At 37.9% G+C, this 19,382-nt stretch overlaps 1 protein-coding gene across 1 annotated transcript in view; it reads right to left on the bottom strand.

The window, feature by feature from the left end:
- Positions 1-19,382, bottom strand: part of LOC126470267 (uncharacterized) — an 84,444-nt gene that overhangs the window by 25,783 nt on the left and 39,279 nt on the right. The window contains exon 2 of the mRNA XM_050098009.1: positions 14,991-15,236. Within this exon, the coding sequence (XP_049953966.1) occupies positions 14,991-15,103 (113 nt within the window). The 5' untranslated portion in view covers positions 15,104-15,236. The remainder of the gene's footprint in view (positions 1-14,990; positions 15,237-19,382) is intronic.

Genomic DNA, 19,382 nt, shown 5'->3' with positions numbered 1-19,382 from the left:
ATGTTACAAAACTGATCAATGTCTTTTGTTCGCATAATTTAGCACTAACTATCTTTGAATACACTTGACATGGAAAGAACTCTGAAACAATAATAGACCAAAAATTTCTTGACTTACATAAACTAAACAATGTTGTAGAAGTGATTGACGCTGGATTCTTGGATCATAAAGCACTAAAACTTAGTATAAATAATGTACTCTGTAAAAACTCTAGCCCAAGTGAGACACACATCCACAGGAGATGTATTAATGAGGACAACATTAGGATTTTTAATTCCTTGTTAAGGAATACAAGTTGAGATCTAGATAAACATGATAGTATAGACATGAAGTTGGAGTCATTTCTAGTGATTACAAACATAACTTTGAAATTGTTTTTCCCCTTAAGAAAATGAAAGTAAAAGGCAAAATTAACACATGGATAACACACGGCATAAGAAAATCTGGAGAGCAACTCAGAATGTTAAGTAAATCAGTAAGGCAAAATCCCACTTTGAAACGAGTTAAGTGTTATAGGAAATTGTACAAGAAAGTAATTACTGCAGCAAAAAAGTTGAATAAAGATTCATGTATCAGTAGAAATAATGGCAACAAAAAATGAAATCACTTTGGAAATGATCGATAGTAACTTAGGAAGAAGCAAAGTAAGAAACAACAACATTGTTATTAAAACTGAGGACAAAACCATAAATGATCCATTATACATTACCAATATATTCAACTGTCATTATACAAGTTTAGTTCAAAACCTCATACAAACCCAAAGTAGTACAGACATCAGTCATATCATCACATTGAATCCCAAAACTATGTTTTTGTATCCTGTAACAGTACATGAGGTAGAGAATGCTATCAGCAAACTAAAAAATAAATTATCCTGTGGCACCGATGGCTTTCAGACAAAATCATTAAACACAGCAGATATATTACTCCTCTTCTTGTAGACATAATTAATGCATCTTTCAGTACTTGCACTTTCTCTAGAAAGCTGAATCAATCAATTTTAAAACCATTATACAAAAATGGGGATTGTTATGGTGTAAAAAACTACAGGCCTTTATCAATGTTATCTTGTTTTTTAAAAATTATAGAAAGAGTAATGTATGGGAGACACTCTACTTTCCTAAAAAAAAAAAAAAAAAAAAGTGGAATATTGGTCAATGAACAAAATGGCTTTCGAAAGAATAGATCAACTAAAACAGCTATATACAACTTTCTAAAACTTGTCCTAAATTCCATTGATAATAATGATGAAGTAAATTGTGGGGTCTTTTTAGATTTATCAAAGGCCTTTGACGTTATTGATCATAAACTACTGCTCGAAAAACTTAGTTGCTATGGAGTCCGTGGTACTGCTCATGCATGGTTTAAGTCATACTTATCTGGCAGATGCCATAAAGTAGAAATAGTTCATGATTGAAAGTCATACTTTTCTAGTTATAAGGAATTTAATTATGGGGTGCCCCAAGGTTCAGTGTTGGGACCCCTGTTCTTGATCTTTATAAATGACTTGCCAAACTATTTAACACTAGCTGATTGTGTACTTTTTGCTGATGATACAAGTCTCTTTATTAAAGCTCAGAATGAGACTGACCTTAACAGGAAAATTGAAACAACAACAACAGTTGAAGCAAGTAAATGGTTCAGGGACAACAGTTTATTTGTGAATGAGAAAAAAACATTATGGATGAATTACAGACACGTGTCAAATAATGTGAAGCCCGATATAACTGTGAAGCTAGGCCAAGAGAATATACTACAAACGCCAAATACAAAATTCTTAGGAATTTGGTTAGATGAGCATCTAAAGTGGACCAAGCATATAGATGTGCTCAATAAAAAATTAAGTAAATGTTTCTATGTATTTAGAATGCTAAAAATTGCTGCAGTGATCAAACAGTATTGTGTACATATTATGCATTTATGCATAGTCTTTTGCGATATGGTGTCATTTTGGGGAAATTCAAGTCAGGCAAAACGCTCTTTTATTATTCAAAAATGAGCGATAAGGATCATAAAAGAAGCTGCATCTAGAGATCCTTGTAGGGAATTTTTCAAGGAATGTTAAATCAGGACTCTTCCATCCATTTACATCTATGAAAGTATATGCTTTCTGAAGTCTCACCCCCAGTTTTCTTCTTTAAACAGTGAGTTCCATAACTATACAACAAAACAGAGTAATGACTTACACAGAGAAGTGCATAAGAAAGCCCAATACAACAGAGTGCAATATACCACCCAAAAATTCTCTATAGTGCTCTTCCCTTAAAAATTGGAAGGATTCAGAAGCTGAGCAATTTTAAAAGTGAACTCAAAAGAATGTTAATTAGTAATAGTTTTTACAGTGTTAGTGAATACATGAATTCTTCAGAAAGGGTAGCGTGCCTCCACGTATCTTATAATTCACTCATATGCAAACTTGTGTTGTGGGGTAGACTCTAATGTACACACAAAAATTAATTAATTTGTCAATATAGAGTGTTATAATCATTGTTTCTTGTTGCTGTCCATTATACACAGAATATATGTAACTTATTTGCGTCCTATATTGTTACATATTTATATCATGTAAGCTATAATTGTTTTTGCCTCTATATTTAATTCAGATTTGTTCACTGATATTTTTTACATAATATGTTGTTATTCATATTTTTTTCTGTACGTAACATGACGAATCCCGTATCATTGTACATGATAAAACGGGTGCTCAATAAATCAAATCAAAATGGAAGAGCAACAGTCCTTGAGTAATTACCAGAAGATTCTGCAAATATTTTGGAATACAAATTACCGATGAAGAGAAACACTGCTGATAGTAACAGATGTTTGTAACATTGAAAAGAAAATTATGAAGTGTATGAAAATCAATGTGATTTTTCTGATCTTTGTTATGCTAGCAGAACAGAATCTTTCAATTGTGATGGTACTACGATCTTGTGAATGGGACTATTCAAGATGCTGAATTTGAAAATGGTTGTTTTATATTCATTAGAAGAAATCATTTCCAACTGGTTATGGAACCAAGCCACACTTTAACAGCTGCAAAGTAATTGTTTTACCTGCAACTTTTTTTCCCCTCAAAAACAGGTTAGCAACATGAATCTGCTCATTGTGTTTCCTTCTGAACAAAATGGCTGCTGGCATTGATGACTACAACAGGCAACTGGATACACTTCCAACATTCAGGAATTAGAGTGTCAAGTGCTACTAAGAGGAAACTGCATATGGAGGCAAAAGTAAATCAAAGCCATCAATTTCTTAAGTATGTAAGCACATACAAAAAAAACATTCAACAAAATAGTTAAACTAGCAAAACGTACTGCGAATAATAACTTCATTTCAAATGCAAAAAACAAATCAAAAGTTGTTTGGTCTATTATAAGAAGCGAAGTTTGCCGTGAGGCAGAGAGAAAATACGCTTCTAAAATAGTGATAAATGGTAGAGTTGTTACAGAACCCAGTGCCATTTGTGAATCATTCAATGACTTTTTCATAAACTGTAATAAATTTGGTGACTGTACACCACCAAAAACAAAGCCCAATATGACAGACAGCAATTGCCCATATTTTAAGTTTTCTCAAGTTTCCATCTCAGATGTCATCAAAATCATAATGTCCCTAAAAAAATTCCAAATCTGCAGGGTAGGATGAGGTCACAACCTAATTTCATAATCAACCAATCTTTTGATGAGGGATGTTTCCCAGATCAATTAAAATATTCAGAAGTTCGGCCCATACATAAAGGCAAACAAGATGAATTGGGCAACTATAGGCCAATCTCACTGTTACCAATTTTCTCAAAAATATTTGAAAGCGCTGCATGTGATCAGATCAAAAATCACAATTCATCTAACAACATTATCTTAGGCAATCAATATGGTTTCAGAAAAGGCTGCAGCACAATCCATGCGATAAATGAATTAGTCACAAAAGTCAGCAGATAGAATGTGTGTGTCAGCCATCTTCTGTGACCTGTCCAAAGCCTTCGACACAGTAAATCATGACCTGCTTCTCCAAAAATTGGCACGCTATGGTTTTCAAGGCAAATCTCTTAGCTGGGTATCATCATACATGGCAAACAGAAAACAAAGTACTTATTAACATCAACTGCAAGAAATTTCTCTCTGGCTGGAAACACACTCAATTAGGTGTTCCACAAGGTTCAATATTAGGGCCACTACTTTTTCTGTATTATATTAATGATATGCCATGTCAGGTCCAGTCTGATACAATCCTCTATGCAGATGACTCAACAGCTGTAGTCTGCTGTAAAAATGAGGTAGACCTAATTCGTCATATTGAACAAACACCTGGGGAACTGGAGGCATGGGTCAAAAACAATAACTTGACATTAAATTTTACAAAAACAGAAATTGTTCATTTCACCAGAAAACAATCTACACAGTCTGTCTAAGTGAAATAAGGTATATGGACAAAAAAATTAGAGACTGCAGACTGTGTCAAATTCCTTGGCATATTAGTCAATGAAAACCTGTTATGGAGTCATCATGTGGACAACATACTGGGTTGACTGAATAGCCTTGTATATATTATGAATATCTTGTATAGTATTACCGATTTAGCTGTAAGAAAAACTGTATATAATTTATATTTTGCTTCAGTCATTTGGTATAGTATAATTTTCTGGAGGTCTGAAAAAACAAATTTACTTAGAGCTTTTAGACTACAAAAAAGAATCATCCAAGCAATGTTGGGAGCAAAACCAAAGCAACATTGTAAACCTTTATTTGAGAAACTAGATCTAATGAGCATTCCAAGCATATACGTCTATGAAACTCTCACTTTCACGAAAAGAAACCCACAACTTTTTGAGGGCTACTTCTTCTTGCATCAGTATGATACTAGATAGAGAACGAGCTTCATGTTACCTACCCACTGTTTAAAATCATATGAAAAAAACCCATACTATATGGGCATGAAATTTGTAAATAAAATATGTAAAGATATGGATGATGCAAATGCAAAAGGTACCAAAAGAGACCTGGGAAAAATATCTGAAAGATAAATGTTACTATAGTGTAGAAGATTTTGTGAATGGCAACAATGCATTTTAATTGTAATTAAAATACCTCTTTGAAGATGTTACACCACATATATTATTAGTTTATTGTCTATTTTTAGTATTATTACATGTAGTGTAAAACTGACAAGTCACCTATGTCACAATCTTTGATTGTATAAGGCATGTTATGTGATGATAAAAATTGAATTGAATTGAACTGAAAATCAAAAGACTGGGCAAAATGTAAATGCTATGTATCAGTAATACTGCAAGCATATGCACCTGAAAATTTTGTTAACAATACTCACAAATGTCCTGTTAATATGGAAAAGCTACTACAAAACAAATAGTGACACTTCAGCAATGGTTTAAGTGTGATGCAGAAGTGGCAAATATTATTACAAAATTCACTAGCAAAATAATTTGCTTAGCTCATTTAGGCATGCTTTGAAACAGGTGAAATTTGGGGCAATGGGTGCATAATTCTATCATATCAGTATGCAGCAATCCTACATGTTGCTCAAAGGTTTCCTCCTCCTCCTCCTCCTCCTCCTCCCCCTCCCCCCCCCCCCTTTTCCATGTTGAACATGACAACAAGAAAGACATCAGCACACAATCTGCGAAGTTGTGGAAGCTTTTTGTGGATTTGAACAATGATTTGAAGAAAATCATATTACACACAGCCAATTCTTATCCATCCTCAGCAGACAGCATGACAATCTTAAGAATTTGTTGGGCACAATTGTGTCAAGAAATCAAACTCTGAACTTGTTTATTGAAAAACTGTATCATTTCTCAATGATACCTAGTAACAGTTGAATCACCTGTGTTTGTTGGCCAAATTGATCCTAAGAATAAAATTTAGTGAAGTAAAGGCAATGATAGCGAAAAATCAAAGTAGAATATTGGAAGTTCTGAATCATAAATGTGGACAGGTACTGGTAGGCTATCGGTTGTAGAGTACCTTAGAAGATAGTCAGGCCAGCAACCATCAGCCTGATAAAAATGTTTTATTTGTATCATGTTTAGGGTACTTCAGTCAGTAATTATGTTGAAGTGGACAGATTGTTAGTGGCACATCAGATCGCATTACCATGATAATATTGTGTGTCATACACAAAATTTGTTATTCCTGGAAATATTTTACCTTGGGAATGAGATTTAAGCATGCTGGCTCATGAAGTATATGTGAAATTTCAAATATTGAATTAAAAGACTTACTCTGTGTTTCTTAGGCTGTGTGGGGGGGGGGGGGGGCGGGGGGCGGGGGGGGGGCAGGGGGGGGCGGTGGGGGGCGTGCAAAATTTTGGCTCAATTCTTTCTGGTTCCAGAATTAGGGCCACCCATACCAAATCATGATGTGCACAGGGTGAACAATTTGGCCAACTTTGGTATAGCTTTGCACATCTGTTATGACATCTATCACCTTCAACTTTTGTACACTAGTACAACTTTTAGGGCTGAATGCAGCTATAGCACTCAAATTGCTCAGAAATGACTATCCCTTATGCTACTTGGTCCGAAAGTGCCTTGTAAAATTTATTGCGAAATATTTAAGTCATACTTTGATCATCTTTTACTATAAGGGAAAAGCAGCTATGACCTTGACTTTTTAGCTGCTAGCCAATAACCAGGCGCCCACTAAACAACAACAGTATTAGCATTTGTGAGTATATAGTTCTGATTTTATTGACCCTTGTCTCAAGTGTCAGATTGAAAAGTGAAAATTTACAGCATTTTTCAGGATTAGTTTTTAATATGGCTACCATCTCTGATCTTTCTTTAACTGACACCACTGGAAAGAGTTCAAATTTTGCTACAAGGAACATTTTAAAGTAAAATGGTAATTTTCCTTATAAGGTTTTTAAACTAGCTTCAAAGATACCTTAGTTTTTACGCATACCGAATGCTTGACAGAATAGCTTTAATGAATGGCATACAAAAATGAGCAAATAAACAACATTGCTGTGCACATAACAAATTTCATGGATCTAAAATTCTCTTCATGTTCTTCACCATGTCTGGTGGCCAAGTGTATCTCCGACCCATGGAATTGGCACTTGGAGCTAGCAAAATGCTCTGGGATTCAGCAGGTGTCTTTCCTTAGGGGTCAATGAAACAGATTAGTTGGACCATGTGGATGCATGAAACTGACAAAGGCATCTTGTTCTTCCAATGATGTATCACAGATATTTCCAATCCACCAATTGTGGTCATAAATGCAGGCTATGTATTGCCCAGATTGGATGCTGTCAACTGGAACACTCTAGAAGTATACTTTATCAACACTTGCACTAAATGACACTGTTATTGGAAACTCTGCTAATTTGTAACTATTTTTCATTGATTGGTCTGAAGCAGTGGTTTTTTCTGGTCCCTGCAACCATGCAACCATTTTCAAATCTCTTTTCCTACAAAATTCTTGCAGCATTAATTTCTTCCTTTGTGATAAAAAGGAATTTGAGTCTGTGAACTTGTTCATCACAAAATCTGAGTAGAACACTTGGTGTTAGAATTTGATCTAAAGTTGGCCTTTGGGACTTGCTCTTGCTGCTAATCACTTTGTTCTGCCCTCAATACCACCACATGGAGACTTTACATGGCTTGTGCTGAAGAAGTTCCATTCGGCACCCATGCTAAAGTCATTGTAATGCTGACAGATTCATGAAGTTCTTGAAATTTTTGTATTGGGCGTCTGATACATCACTACAACAGCTGATGTGCTTCAGCACTGGAAAGTGGGTTCACAGCTGATCAATCAGCTTGGAGCAGAAAACATGAACTGCAACTGTATCACGTCACAAGCAACCACTGATTATGCAGAAGCTAAGAGACTCAATCTTATCAGGCAAAGTCTTGTAATAAATAAGAAAGGAATGTAATGTAGCCTGACTATTTTCCCAATGGAAGCCTTGTACCACATCCTGCACAACAAATGAACAATTTTCTGCCAAATCCATCAGAACAACCAGTTTTTCACATTCCAGATTTTCTTCAGTTTCTCTTAAGTAGTTACTTTGATGCTTTGCTGTATAATGATGGGGGTGAGAGATTCACAATGTGTATCCATTCCTTGTATTCAATTGCTTCATCAATGTTGTTCCCTTCAAATGCAGCTTCTACAAGTCTTTCCAAGACTTCTAATTCAGGGCATTGGTCACATCATTGGAACATGCAATCTTTTGAATCCATATTGCAAACCTTTTTGGCTAACTCTTTTAGTCATCCTTAAGTGGAGTTGTTGCTAGCACCAACTTGACATTTTGATGAGCTGTACAAACACAAACTGAATGTGTTACTGCTGAACAACTGCAATGCACCACTGTGGCTGGAGCTCACAAAATTTGGAAAAGCCAACTTTTGGTAAATTTTGTCTGCAATGTTCTTAATAGGCTTCTTTCAAGTTACAAAGCAGCAGACATTTCTGCATATGAACTTCTGGGCCAGGTGGTGTCCTTATGGCAACAAAGTCCTTTTTCCCCAGGGCAGATTTGGCTGACTTCTTCACTGTCTTAGAATTTTGCTACACTTTACTTAATATCTTCTTGCAGAGTCTTTCCTCGCTTTGGATCTTGTTTCGCTAATGCCTTTCTCTTCCTTCAGCTTTCTGTCAGCCTTAACCATTCACTCACACATGTAGAATTCTTCCATTTTTTTAATACTTTAACTGCTAGGGGCCAAAGTTAAAATCTGAATTTACTCACCAGCTTTGGACAACTCCAGCTTTGCTTTAATTCATTGATAAGCACTTTTTACAAAGAGAAGTTGTGGCATTTTTGATCTGGTTGCAGTTCTATGACATCTGCTTTAAGCCAGCCCCCCCCCCCCCCCCCCTCCCCCTCAATTTCAACAGTTTTTGTAGCCACAACCATTTGAACTTGCCTTATCTTTCATTTCGCGTATCCACTAGAATTCACGTTTGAAATGTGCTGAAATTTTAGTGGCGACACACCAATTGCTGCCAAGCTAGAGTTCATGCTGCCTGAAGCAACCGTAGCATCATCATCATCAGACTCTGATGATGGCAATGGGTTGGCCTTTTTTTTGCATTGATGTCAACTCTACAAGCAGGGCAAAGTTTCTGTCCAGACTTAACATCAACTGTTGTCATTTCAAAAAGCAGGCTGTTGCAGGACACAGACCTTTGCTGAACACGTGATTCTTCTTTTGAAATGGATTGAAGCACGATTTCTGCATGTATTGAAACCTGGTCGACAGTTCTGCTTCATGATGTAAACGTATTTTGGCGTCAAAATCAAGCTGAAATCCGACTTGTCAAATCAGCAAGTTCTGATCCTCCTAAGAGACGTCACTAATTGATTTCAGAAGGTGTTTGTCCTTGGTGAACTCAGTTAAATGACACACTGACTTGTTGATTTGTCCAATGGTGCACTTCTCTAGGTCCATATTTCCATTGTTTGAAGTCGTAGGTTGTAACTTCAGCAATGCTTCAGCAGTGGATTGAAGGAATCAACCAAGCTGCAAGGTAAACATTCACAGGTAATAACCACAAATGATACAATGATACAATGATTGTCAATTTGCATACAAGCACGAGTGACACCCAAATCAAATTACATATTATATAGTGTGAATGTATAAAATGAGAATGCTGGAGAAAATTCCATAACATCACAGAAAATTCAAGAAATTTCTATTGCCTTGCTATAACACTGTTGTACCTGCATACAAGTTTCTGGAATCCATGCTTTGTGTTATAAAACAGTCATACCTGCATATAAAATATCCAGAAATTTCTGGAACCCCTACCCTGTTATAAAATAGTCATACCTACATATCTAATTTCCAGAAGCTTCTGGAACCCATTATGAAACAGTTGTACCTGCACATCAGAGGAACAAAAGTATCATGCTGCAAATAATTTGTACTAACAAATCACATCACAGGTGCCTTGATATTCTCCAACATAACAGCTACCAACATGGTAATACATGCAGTAAGCGTAACATCTTAGATTTCTTTTAAAGTATTTTAAACACCTTATACAGAAAATTACCATTCTACTTTTTCAAATCCCTTGTAGCAAAAAACGTGCTCTTTTTAGTGGTGTCAATAAAAGGAAGATCAGAGTTGATAGCAATATAGGAAACTGATCCTGAAAAGTGCTAGACATTTGCAATTTTCAGTTTGACACTTGAGACAAGTGTCATTAAAATCAGAACTATTTATTCACAAATGCTAATACTGGTGTAGTGTAGTGAGCATGTGGTTGCTGGTCAACAGCCCAAAAATCAATGTTCCAGCTGCCTTTCCGGTATAGTAAAGGATGGTTAAAGTAGGGCTTGACTCTCTTGCGATAAATTTTACAAGGCACTTTCAGACCAAGTAGCATAATGGATAGACATTTCTAAGGAATTTGAATGCCTCAGCTGCATTCAGCAACAAAAGTTGTACAAGGATACAGAAATTCAGAGTGATAGGTATCACAGAAGATGCACAAAATCATAAAGTCAACCGAATTCTTTACACCATACACTATGTGACTTGGTATGGGTCCACTAAGGCGACTTTAGCTCTGGAACCATTATAACAACTGAGCCAAAATTTTGCATATTGACCTAACACATACATATTTATACAAGAAAAGTTTTGTACAGAATCTGAGATGATCAAGTGGGAACCATTTTTCATTCTACGACACTTGACATGGAATGACATTTGTTTTGGGTACAAGCAGCTGCACAGAAAAGTTTTTGCAAAAGATTTGATTGCAAAAGAGAAAATTGAAGACAAAGGTAATAGGTAAACGAAGAGCATTCATCTCTATGTACTTGACTTGCATATCATTAAATAAATGCAAACTATTGAAATGGATGACAATTTCAGAGACTTTACTGGTGTCAAACAGATATGATTTTATGTACAGAGACTGAAGCAATTGTGTCATTTCATTTCTTTAAGTACATGTACCTGGGTTTCAGGCTAGATCGCCATTTACATTCAATGCTGAGGTGTTATTCCGGAACATGGAGTGTCTCAGCGATTCTCTTTGTGCGTAAGGGGGAATTTAAAAAAGTAGACTGAGGCGGCAGTTAAAATTTGGACTGAGGAGAGTGGCATACCAGGGTAATCTGTACAGTTCTGAGAACTGCTGTGCCAAGGTGACTTGTGGCTGAAGCACCTGGCTAGTAAGCAGAACACCCTGGTTCAATTCCCAGACTTGGTACACATGTTGACTCACCGTTTCAGTCTATACACATACAGCCTATTCAAGTAAATTTTGTGACGTCATCAGATATGTTGCAAACATATCATGAGAGACTTGGTCATCAGTACAAAGAATGTATGAAAAGTGTGTTTAAGCAAATGAACATCAATGTGGATGGCTGCAAAGAATATTTTTTGATTGACATGTTCCTAGCAAAAATGCATTGATTATCGTTCAAGCACTGAATGAATTGAACTATTCAAAGATGACTTTAGCAAATTTTTGTAGAATTTTCTTTTTGAAACAGAAGAGATGTTAGCACTGTTCTGTAATAATTATTGAATGCAGCCAAATATATAGTCTTATAATCAAACAGTTGTGATGCTGTGGTGAGAGAAACTTCAACAACAAGAAAGTTTCAGAATACTGATAACCAGAGACACACAGCATTTTACTACTATACCCTACACACTGCAGCAACATGGTGTTGCAGAAAGACACACACTCATTATGTTGAACCCAAGCAAATCAGCAAACTGTGGGCAAAAGCATGTCATGCTGCCACAAACCCTTTGAACCATTATGGGAAGCCTTCTGTTGAGAATAAATCATCTTATGATTGTGGTATGAACAGCCAATAGGCAACTGGAATCACCTTATAGTCTTTGAAACAGAATGTTATGTGCACTTTAATAAGAAATTTCATTCAAAGTTGACACCCAGGCTTTGTCTGGACGTTTGGTTGAATATATGTGATGTGTCTTTAGAATCTTCCAGCTCAGATGAAGGTTGTCCTGAGGTAAAAGACTAAGCTTTTCACAAGCTGCACATCAGTGTTACTGAATTTAAAATTCAGTGGAACATTTATAACACCAATTTTAGTAAAAATTAACAAGATTCCACTTTTTAAGGCCACAAATTATCCCGAGTCTCTTTTTTGTATTCTGAAGACGTTTATACTCTGAGTAGCATTTCCGATAAAATGATTCTATGTGAAGCAATGAATGGAACTGAACAGGAAGTCAGTACCACTGTCTCTTTACTTCTTGTAGCCTTTAATTTCCTCAGAGCATAGCAGACTATTTAGAGTCTAACACATCATTACATGTATCTACCATTTCACTTCAAGGCCTGCTGAACTTATATAACTACAAATTTTGTGGCACTAGTTTTTCTACAGTTTTCTTTTTTGATCCAACCCGAAAGTGTTGACATAGATTTTTCTGCTGCTCACTGCAAACTTTTGAAGCTGTATTCAGAGAGTAATAAACCATCATCAACAAAAATACAATACAGCAGTTGCCTACAATGTTACTGTGGTGAGGGAAAAAAAAAAAAGACGTCACCGATACAAATCAGAAAGCGTAATGGATCCAGGATCGTACCCTGGGGAACTCCGTGTTTTATTCGTAACAACTGAAAATAAATTATTGTTTGCGATCCCATTCCGAAATTTTCTGAATACATTTTTGAGCGTATTTGTGTGTATGAACAAGCTGGCTCCTCACTATGCAAGGAATCTCAGAGGAAACAATTTTTTCATTCTATTATCGAATACTGATTTTCATTCTGTTATCGGATACCGATATTGTTTTCGAAATATTACTGGCTAGAAACCTGAAGTTCCGTTTGTAATTTATCGCACGCCGATGCTGTGGCAACTTTCTCCGCTGCTGATTGGCTAACATTCCGTGCAGGTCAAACCGGTCTCCCGTACTGAGTCATGAGCGCTTTGCCCTTTCGCCTAGCTATGAGCTCTGCCAAGGGGCGTTGCGGCTAGCAGTTCGAATTAATGTTCGCTTTAGCTTGCGTGCAGATGCTCAGCTTTCAGGATGGGGGATAAGAGTACAGTACAAAAGCAGTACGGTAACTCTTTATGCGACTGCCCTACCGTAAGGCATCAGTCACATGCTGAAATCGACGTGAAATCAGTAACTGATTAACTGCTAACTATCTGAGAAAATGCGAGGTTGTTCTACATCGATCTTTCGTCTTCCTTAATGTTTCCAAGCAAGTCGCCAGTATCTTATACTGCTCCGATATTAAACCCAAAATTTATAAGCGTTCCAAGTGCGGTAGGCATTTCACCGAGGCAAAAAATTTTTCGATGAAAACTACCGCACTACTTGATGAGGGCTCACCGAGATAATATCGCACCCCTGTATCAACAGCGACAACTCAAAAACGCACTAGTTGAAAAAACTCCAATTAATGTAACAAAACGACTACCGAAACAGTATAAGCTCAAGTAAGTATCGATGCCATTTGGCAATAAGTAAAATTTTTCTTGCACATTAAAGCATTTCACGCGTATTTTTCAGTGACAAACTAAAGATGACGCTTTCGATTTTGTCACTTTTCTTGCTGGGATGCGATATGTGACACGCATAATTTATGTTTCAGAAGAGTCGTGTCGTGAACAGTGTAGAAATAACAAAATCATCTTCGTCCACACTGTCTTCCACATCCAGGTAGCGCTTTCTTTTTGTAGGATTCAACCACAATTGGCTCCATTTACACGTCAACAATTTAATGTGAGCTGTTAGCTAATAGAAAGCAAACAAATTCCGACGGAGTGTAATTAGCAATATTGATGAAGCAAAATTATCTATTATCACGACGATTGGCTTGGACATCATGTGATGAAAACAGATGGCTGTAAGCTATTACAGAGCCGTCATTGGCTGAACTATCGCATCCTAAGGTATTTACAATCAGCATGCGCTATTTTATGAATTGCCATAGACGAAAACGAAAAGAGAAAAAAGCGGCTAAACCACGAGGCTTTCCAATCAGTAGGTGCAATGCTACGAACTGAAATGATAGCTACCCAGCAGAGAACTGTAGCATACGATGATACATCTAAACCTAAACACCACCTCCTGGTACACTAATTAGCCCATTTACGTAGGCCCTAACATGCAAAATATTTTACAGTAATTTCCTAATCACTGTTACAAGGAATTGTAAATAGGAATAGTATAAGTTCGTCCGTACTTAGTAAAGGACCGGACCGTGCTAATGTCAACAGTTGCATTGTGTTTTGCATACAAGTTTATGAAAAATTACATTAATATTAACATAAAAATGGCTAAGTTTAGAGCGTGCACTTCATCAGACATCACAAACACAATTTCATACGACAAGGTGAATAAATTCTGAAAATTTTCAAGACGAATTTTCTGTTGCACGGACAGAACTGTCATTCCCAGTACCATTTAAAGCTGACCACGTGCATGGCCTACAAACTACGTAGCATGACCTCAGACTGTCAGATACAGTATTGACTGCTCCACTTCCGGCGAAGGTTTTTGTGCTGCTGCTGCTGCTGCTGTTTTAGAGCTCAGTGTTCGACCTCAAACAAATTTTCAGTTTGGATCTAACAGCATTTAATATTTTCTTGATGTCATGAGGCAAAACGACGTTTTTACTGCTTATGGATAGTGGTAACGACAGATTCTGTTCTAAATTAGAAGTGGTCGAACCAATCACAAAGCTGGGTTGTCATGTCAGAATTTGGAGTGAATGACGATTCTTAGACCAAATCAGATTTAAGATTATTTCGTTACTTCTGACATTGAACAAAACGTAAAAGAAAAATTACGCGAGCATTGAATACTTGAATCTGGCATTTATAGAATAATAGCCACGCATTTGATTACAAAAGTACTAATTATCGATGAATCTTCACTTTGAACTTCAGAGTTCAATTCATACATGCCACTAGATTATTTCAAAAAATGTAGATAAATAAGGAACAAAAACGTCAAACTACTAGAATACAGCAACGGTACTCACATATCAAGCCTGGTACAACAAATCCAAGAGGCGAGTATTTCACAGCAGGACTTCACTATGTGATACGGCCCACAGCACATCCACATGCACAGCTTCTCACAGCTGTTGGCCATCACGTAATGCTGCAGCTAGATCACTTGTGGCCTGGCAAACAGGTTCATTTTCGAAAAGCCATTGTGACGAGCATTAGAAGACTACTTCCTTGCCCAGGAAACAAGGAACATTCTTTGCAGCTATAGGTGTTCCCTGAATAAACAGAGAAAACAAAACTGTTATTCTGTGTTCTTGGTAGTGCTCGTCTGGAAACTGCAAATGCGTATTTCGTTTGGAGGTTAAAAGCCTTCGATTGTAATAGTAAAGAAAACAAAGTGTATAGGTAGGAAGAACCAAGTTTTGGCATCCCGCCCGCGAATTAAGACTGACGCGCAATAATATTACGGCTGATTTCGCCATAACCCGCTTTCGGCCATCGTGGCCCCGAAAAAGATATATGGCACTACTGAGGAGTTATGATGATGATGATGATGTTTGGTTTGTTGGGCGCTCAACTGCGTGGTTATCAGCGCCCGTACAATTATCCAATCTTTGCTCAGTCCAATTTCGCCACTTTCCTGGATGATGATGAAATGATGAGGACAACACAAACACCCAGTCATCTCGAGGCAGGTGAAAATCCCTGAGGAGTTAACCGGGACCATTTGTAAATTAAAAGAAACGTAGTTTGTCGTAAACGGACAGCACAGATAGGTTGTCGGTAGTAAACAGAGACAATCCTGTTTGCTCCAAGTAAAATCTGACGACCATGCACGGTTCAATGTTACTTACAGTACCCTGCTACACAATTCTTCATTTTAAAAAGCTTTTCCAGAGATGGATCAGAGTAGATCTTAGGTTTCATTCGTTTACGATGTTCTGCAGCTAAGGTAATGTGTACCCCGCGGTATCATGCGCCAGGCATGAACAGCACCATTACTGCATTTCATAGAACTGGCACTTTGATGCCAGCACGTACCATAACGTATACGGCTTTTATCCTCCATTAATATGTTTCTTTGCAACAGTTGTTAGTAAAGTTTCTTGGTGATAGATCACGGTAAGTGATATTTGGGAGAGATGAAATGATAATTGAACAGTCGAAATTAATTATGACAAAAATTAACATTTAGTGGTATCCTTTTGGATTGAATTGATGTCAAGTTTCCATTTCTTTTTTCTTCATCTCTGAAGGTTAGCCGCCTATGCAGAGGCCGATACGCATGCCAATACCATCACATCATCAACGGGTTTCACGTCCTCGTCGCCCTTTATCTACCTCCACACCAAAATCTTATCCTTGTTGTGAAAAACATTGTTTTTACTCTCAGCTGTCAAAAAACTCACAACAGTACTTTTACGCAATGTCTCTTTGGAGGATAGTAAGTTTTTAACGTAATAAATGCGTGGACACTTGCGTGGTGCCTTATAACTGCATTCTGTACGTTTGAGCACTACTCTGACAACTCTAGATGACAAATCTGAGCTCTGTTATTCCGCTAAATGTGGCATAATTACAGATCAAGCCGTACTTGCTACTTTTTAATGGAGATTTAATATTCTGATCCGTGAAATTTAATTTTGCTTGCTGTGAGCCGGACAACATTTCCTAGTGACAACAGAGATTTTCAGTACGTCGTTAATCCAATCGTCGTCTTCGAGCGCTATTGCTTTTCTGGAACAGATCGAACATTAGTAGATGAAACTGATCAAACGCAGTGTTCTATCCAGTGTCACTGGTGCATTTCTTACATCAAAAGGTTGTGCAGAGCAGTGATTTCCGTTTTGGATATCTCCAGCATGCTGGGTTTGAAACAGGTCTGCAACTTTTGTGTTCTTACAATAACTGTGGGGGAAACGCTTTAAGTTTGCTTAGGAAGTTTTTTTATTTATTTATGGCTAGTTTCGGTCGGCTTGTCCATTAACAAATCATCCTGAAGAACAAAATATAGTGGATGTTAGGGTACATAGCACTGAAGGTTTAACGAAATTCCAAATTATTCTAAGGCGGATAGCATACTGTGTATATAAGCGGTACTTAACAACTAGGCGTACAAGTAAGTTACTGGCCAAAAAACGCACAAACTTTGCAAAATACAGTGTAGCGTCCACACATGAACACTGTATGTCGAAACGTAAAATGATGTTAAGTGGTAACTACAGCAACCACGAAAGCGAGGCTAGTGGCGACACGTGTGAAAGTATTGGAGCTTTTTTTTTTTTTTTTTTTTTTTTTAATACAAGTACAGTTTACACAAATCATTTGTAAAATACAATCTTAACAAGTTCTGAACCATCTACATTAATGAAACGTTATAAAATACATCAGGTACTATGACGCCACACACGGCATATTGAGACTAATACAGAGGGAAACAAGGGAAGGACGTATGGCAGATCAACTACAACACATTACAACAAAATGTAACGTGGTATAAGGCGTCTATATAGCGCGGACGTGGTGACTCGTGTTGTACAAAATGGCGTGGCTGTAGTTATGTTCTTCCTGTACATCAAATATAAACATAACAAACCATCCTAAATACAGACACTAAAGTATAAATTGACAAGTAAAGTAAAAGAAGGGTTATGTGAGACATTGTACAATGTGGTCTGTACGTTTGTATACTGTACAAGGGTTACCACAACCCTTCCTTTAACATTTTATGTTTTAATGCCTGTGTTTAGGATGATTTGCTATTCCGTTTATATTTGGTGTACAGGAGCAAAATGCTACCACCATACCACCACGTCTTCTTGCATAATGTGGGTCATTACACCCGCATGTACAGACACATATTAAGGTTACAAAAGTCATGCGATACCTCCTAATATCGAGTCTGACCTTTTGTCCGATGTAGTGCAGCAACTCTACGTGGCACGGACTCGACATTTTACTGACGTCCCCTGCAGAAATACTGTGCCGCGTTGCCTCTACAGCCGTCCATGATGCGGAAGTGTTGCAAGTGCACGATTTTGTCCACGAACTGCGCTCTCGATTATGTCCCGTGAATATTCGGTGGAATACATGTCGGGCTATCTGGACGGCCAAATCATTTTCTCGAATTGTGCAGAATGTTCTTCAAACCAATCGTGAACAAGGGGCCTTGTGACATGGTACTTAGTCATCCATGAAAATTCCATCGTCGTTGAGACGATGAACTCCACGAATGGCTACAAATGGTCTCTAAGCAGCCAAACAATTATTTCCGATCAATGATCGATTCAGTTGGACCAGAGGACCCAGTCCATTCCACGTGAACACAGCCCACAGCATTACGGAGCCACCACCAGCTTATACAGTTCCTTGTTAACAACTTTGTCCATGGCTTCGTGGAGTCCGCACCACACACTAACCCTACCATCAGCTCTTAGCAAACTGAAATAGGGGCTCAGGGTGAAACCAATATGGTTACGAGCCCAGGAGAGGCGCTGCTGGCGATGTTGTGCTGTTAGCAACTGTGCTCTCGTCAGTCGTCTGCTGCCATAGCCCATTAACGCCAAATTTTGCTGCCCTGTCCTAAAATACGTTCGTCGTACGTCCCACATTGATTTTAGAGTTTTTAGATGCATTATTGCTTGTCTGTTAGTAGTGACAACTCTACGCGAACGTGGTTGCTCTCGGTCGTTCAGTTAAAGCCTTCGGCGAGTGCGTTGTCCGTCGTGAAAGGTAATACCTGAAACCTGGTATTCTTGGCTCATACTTTTCACTGTGGATCTTGAAAATTTAATTCCCTAACGATTTCCGAAATGGACCGTCCCATGCGTCTAGCTCCAAGTACCATTCCAAGTTAAGAGTCTTAATTCCCGTTGTGTGGCCATAATCACGTCGGAAACCTTTACAAATGACTAACTCTCATCTGATACTTTCCTCTCTTTGGGGAAATGTGTTGGGGAGTTTGTAGCCTTTCGGCTTTTACTCCACGTGTTTACTTGTGTGTGAGATTCTGTGATTTTTTAGTGTCTGCGTAATGTGATGAATGTTCTGTGTGTGTTTCGTACTTGCCTGAGGTCAGCGAGTGATAAACATGACTCACATGCCTACAAAACAAAGCGCTGCCCCTTTTAAAAAATGGTTCAAATGGCTCTGAGCACTATGGGACAGAACTTCTGAGGTCATCAATCCCCTAGAACTTAGAACTACTTAAACCTAACTAACCTAAGGACATCACACACATCCATGCCCGAGGCAGGATTCGAACCTGCGACCGTAGCGATCGCGCGGTTCCAGAATGTAGCGCCTAGAACCGCTCGGCCACCGTGGCCGGCTGCCCCTTTTATACCTTGTCTATACGATATTACCGCCAGCTGTATACGTGCGTATCGCTGTCCCATTACTGCTATCGTGTGTGTGTGTGT

This window comes from Schistocerca serialis, chromosome 1 (genome assembly GCF_023864345.2).
Source record: "Schistocerca serialis cubense isolate TAMUIC-IGC-003099 chromosome 1, iqSchSeri2.2, whole genome shotgun sequence".
Taxonomy (NCBI): Eukaryota; Metazoa; Arthropoda; class Insecta; order Orthoptera; family Acrididae; genus Schistocerca; species Schistocerca serialis.
This window is presented reverse-complemented; position numbering and strand designations above follow the sequence as displayed.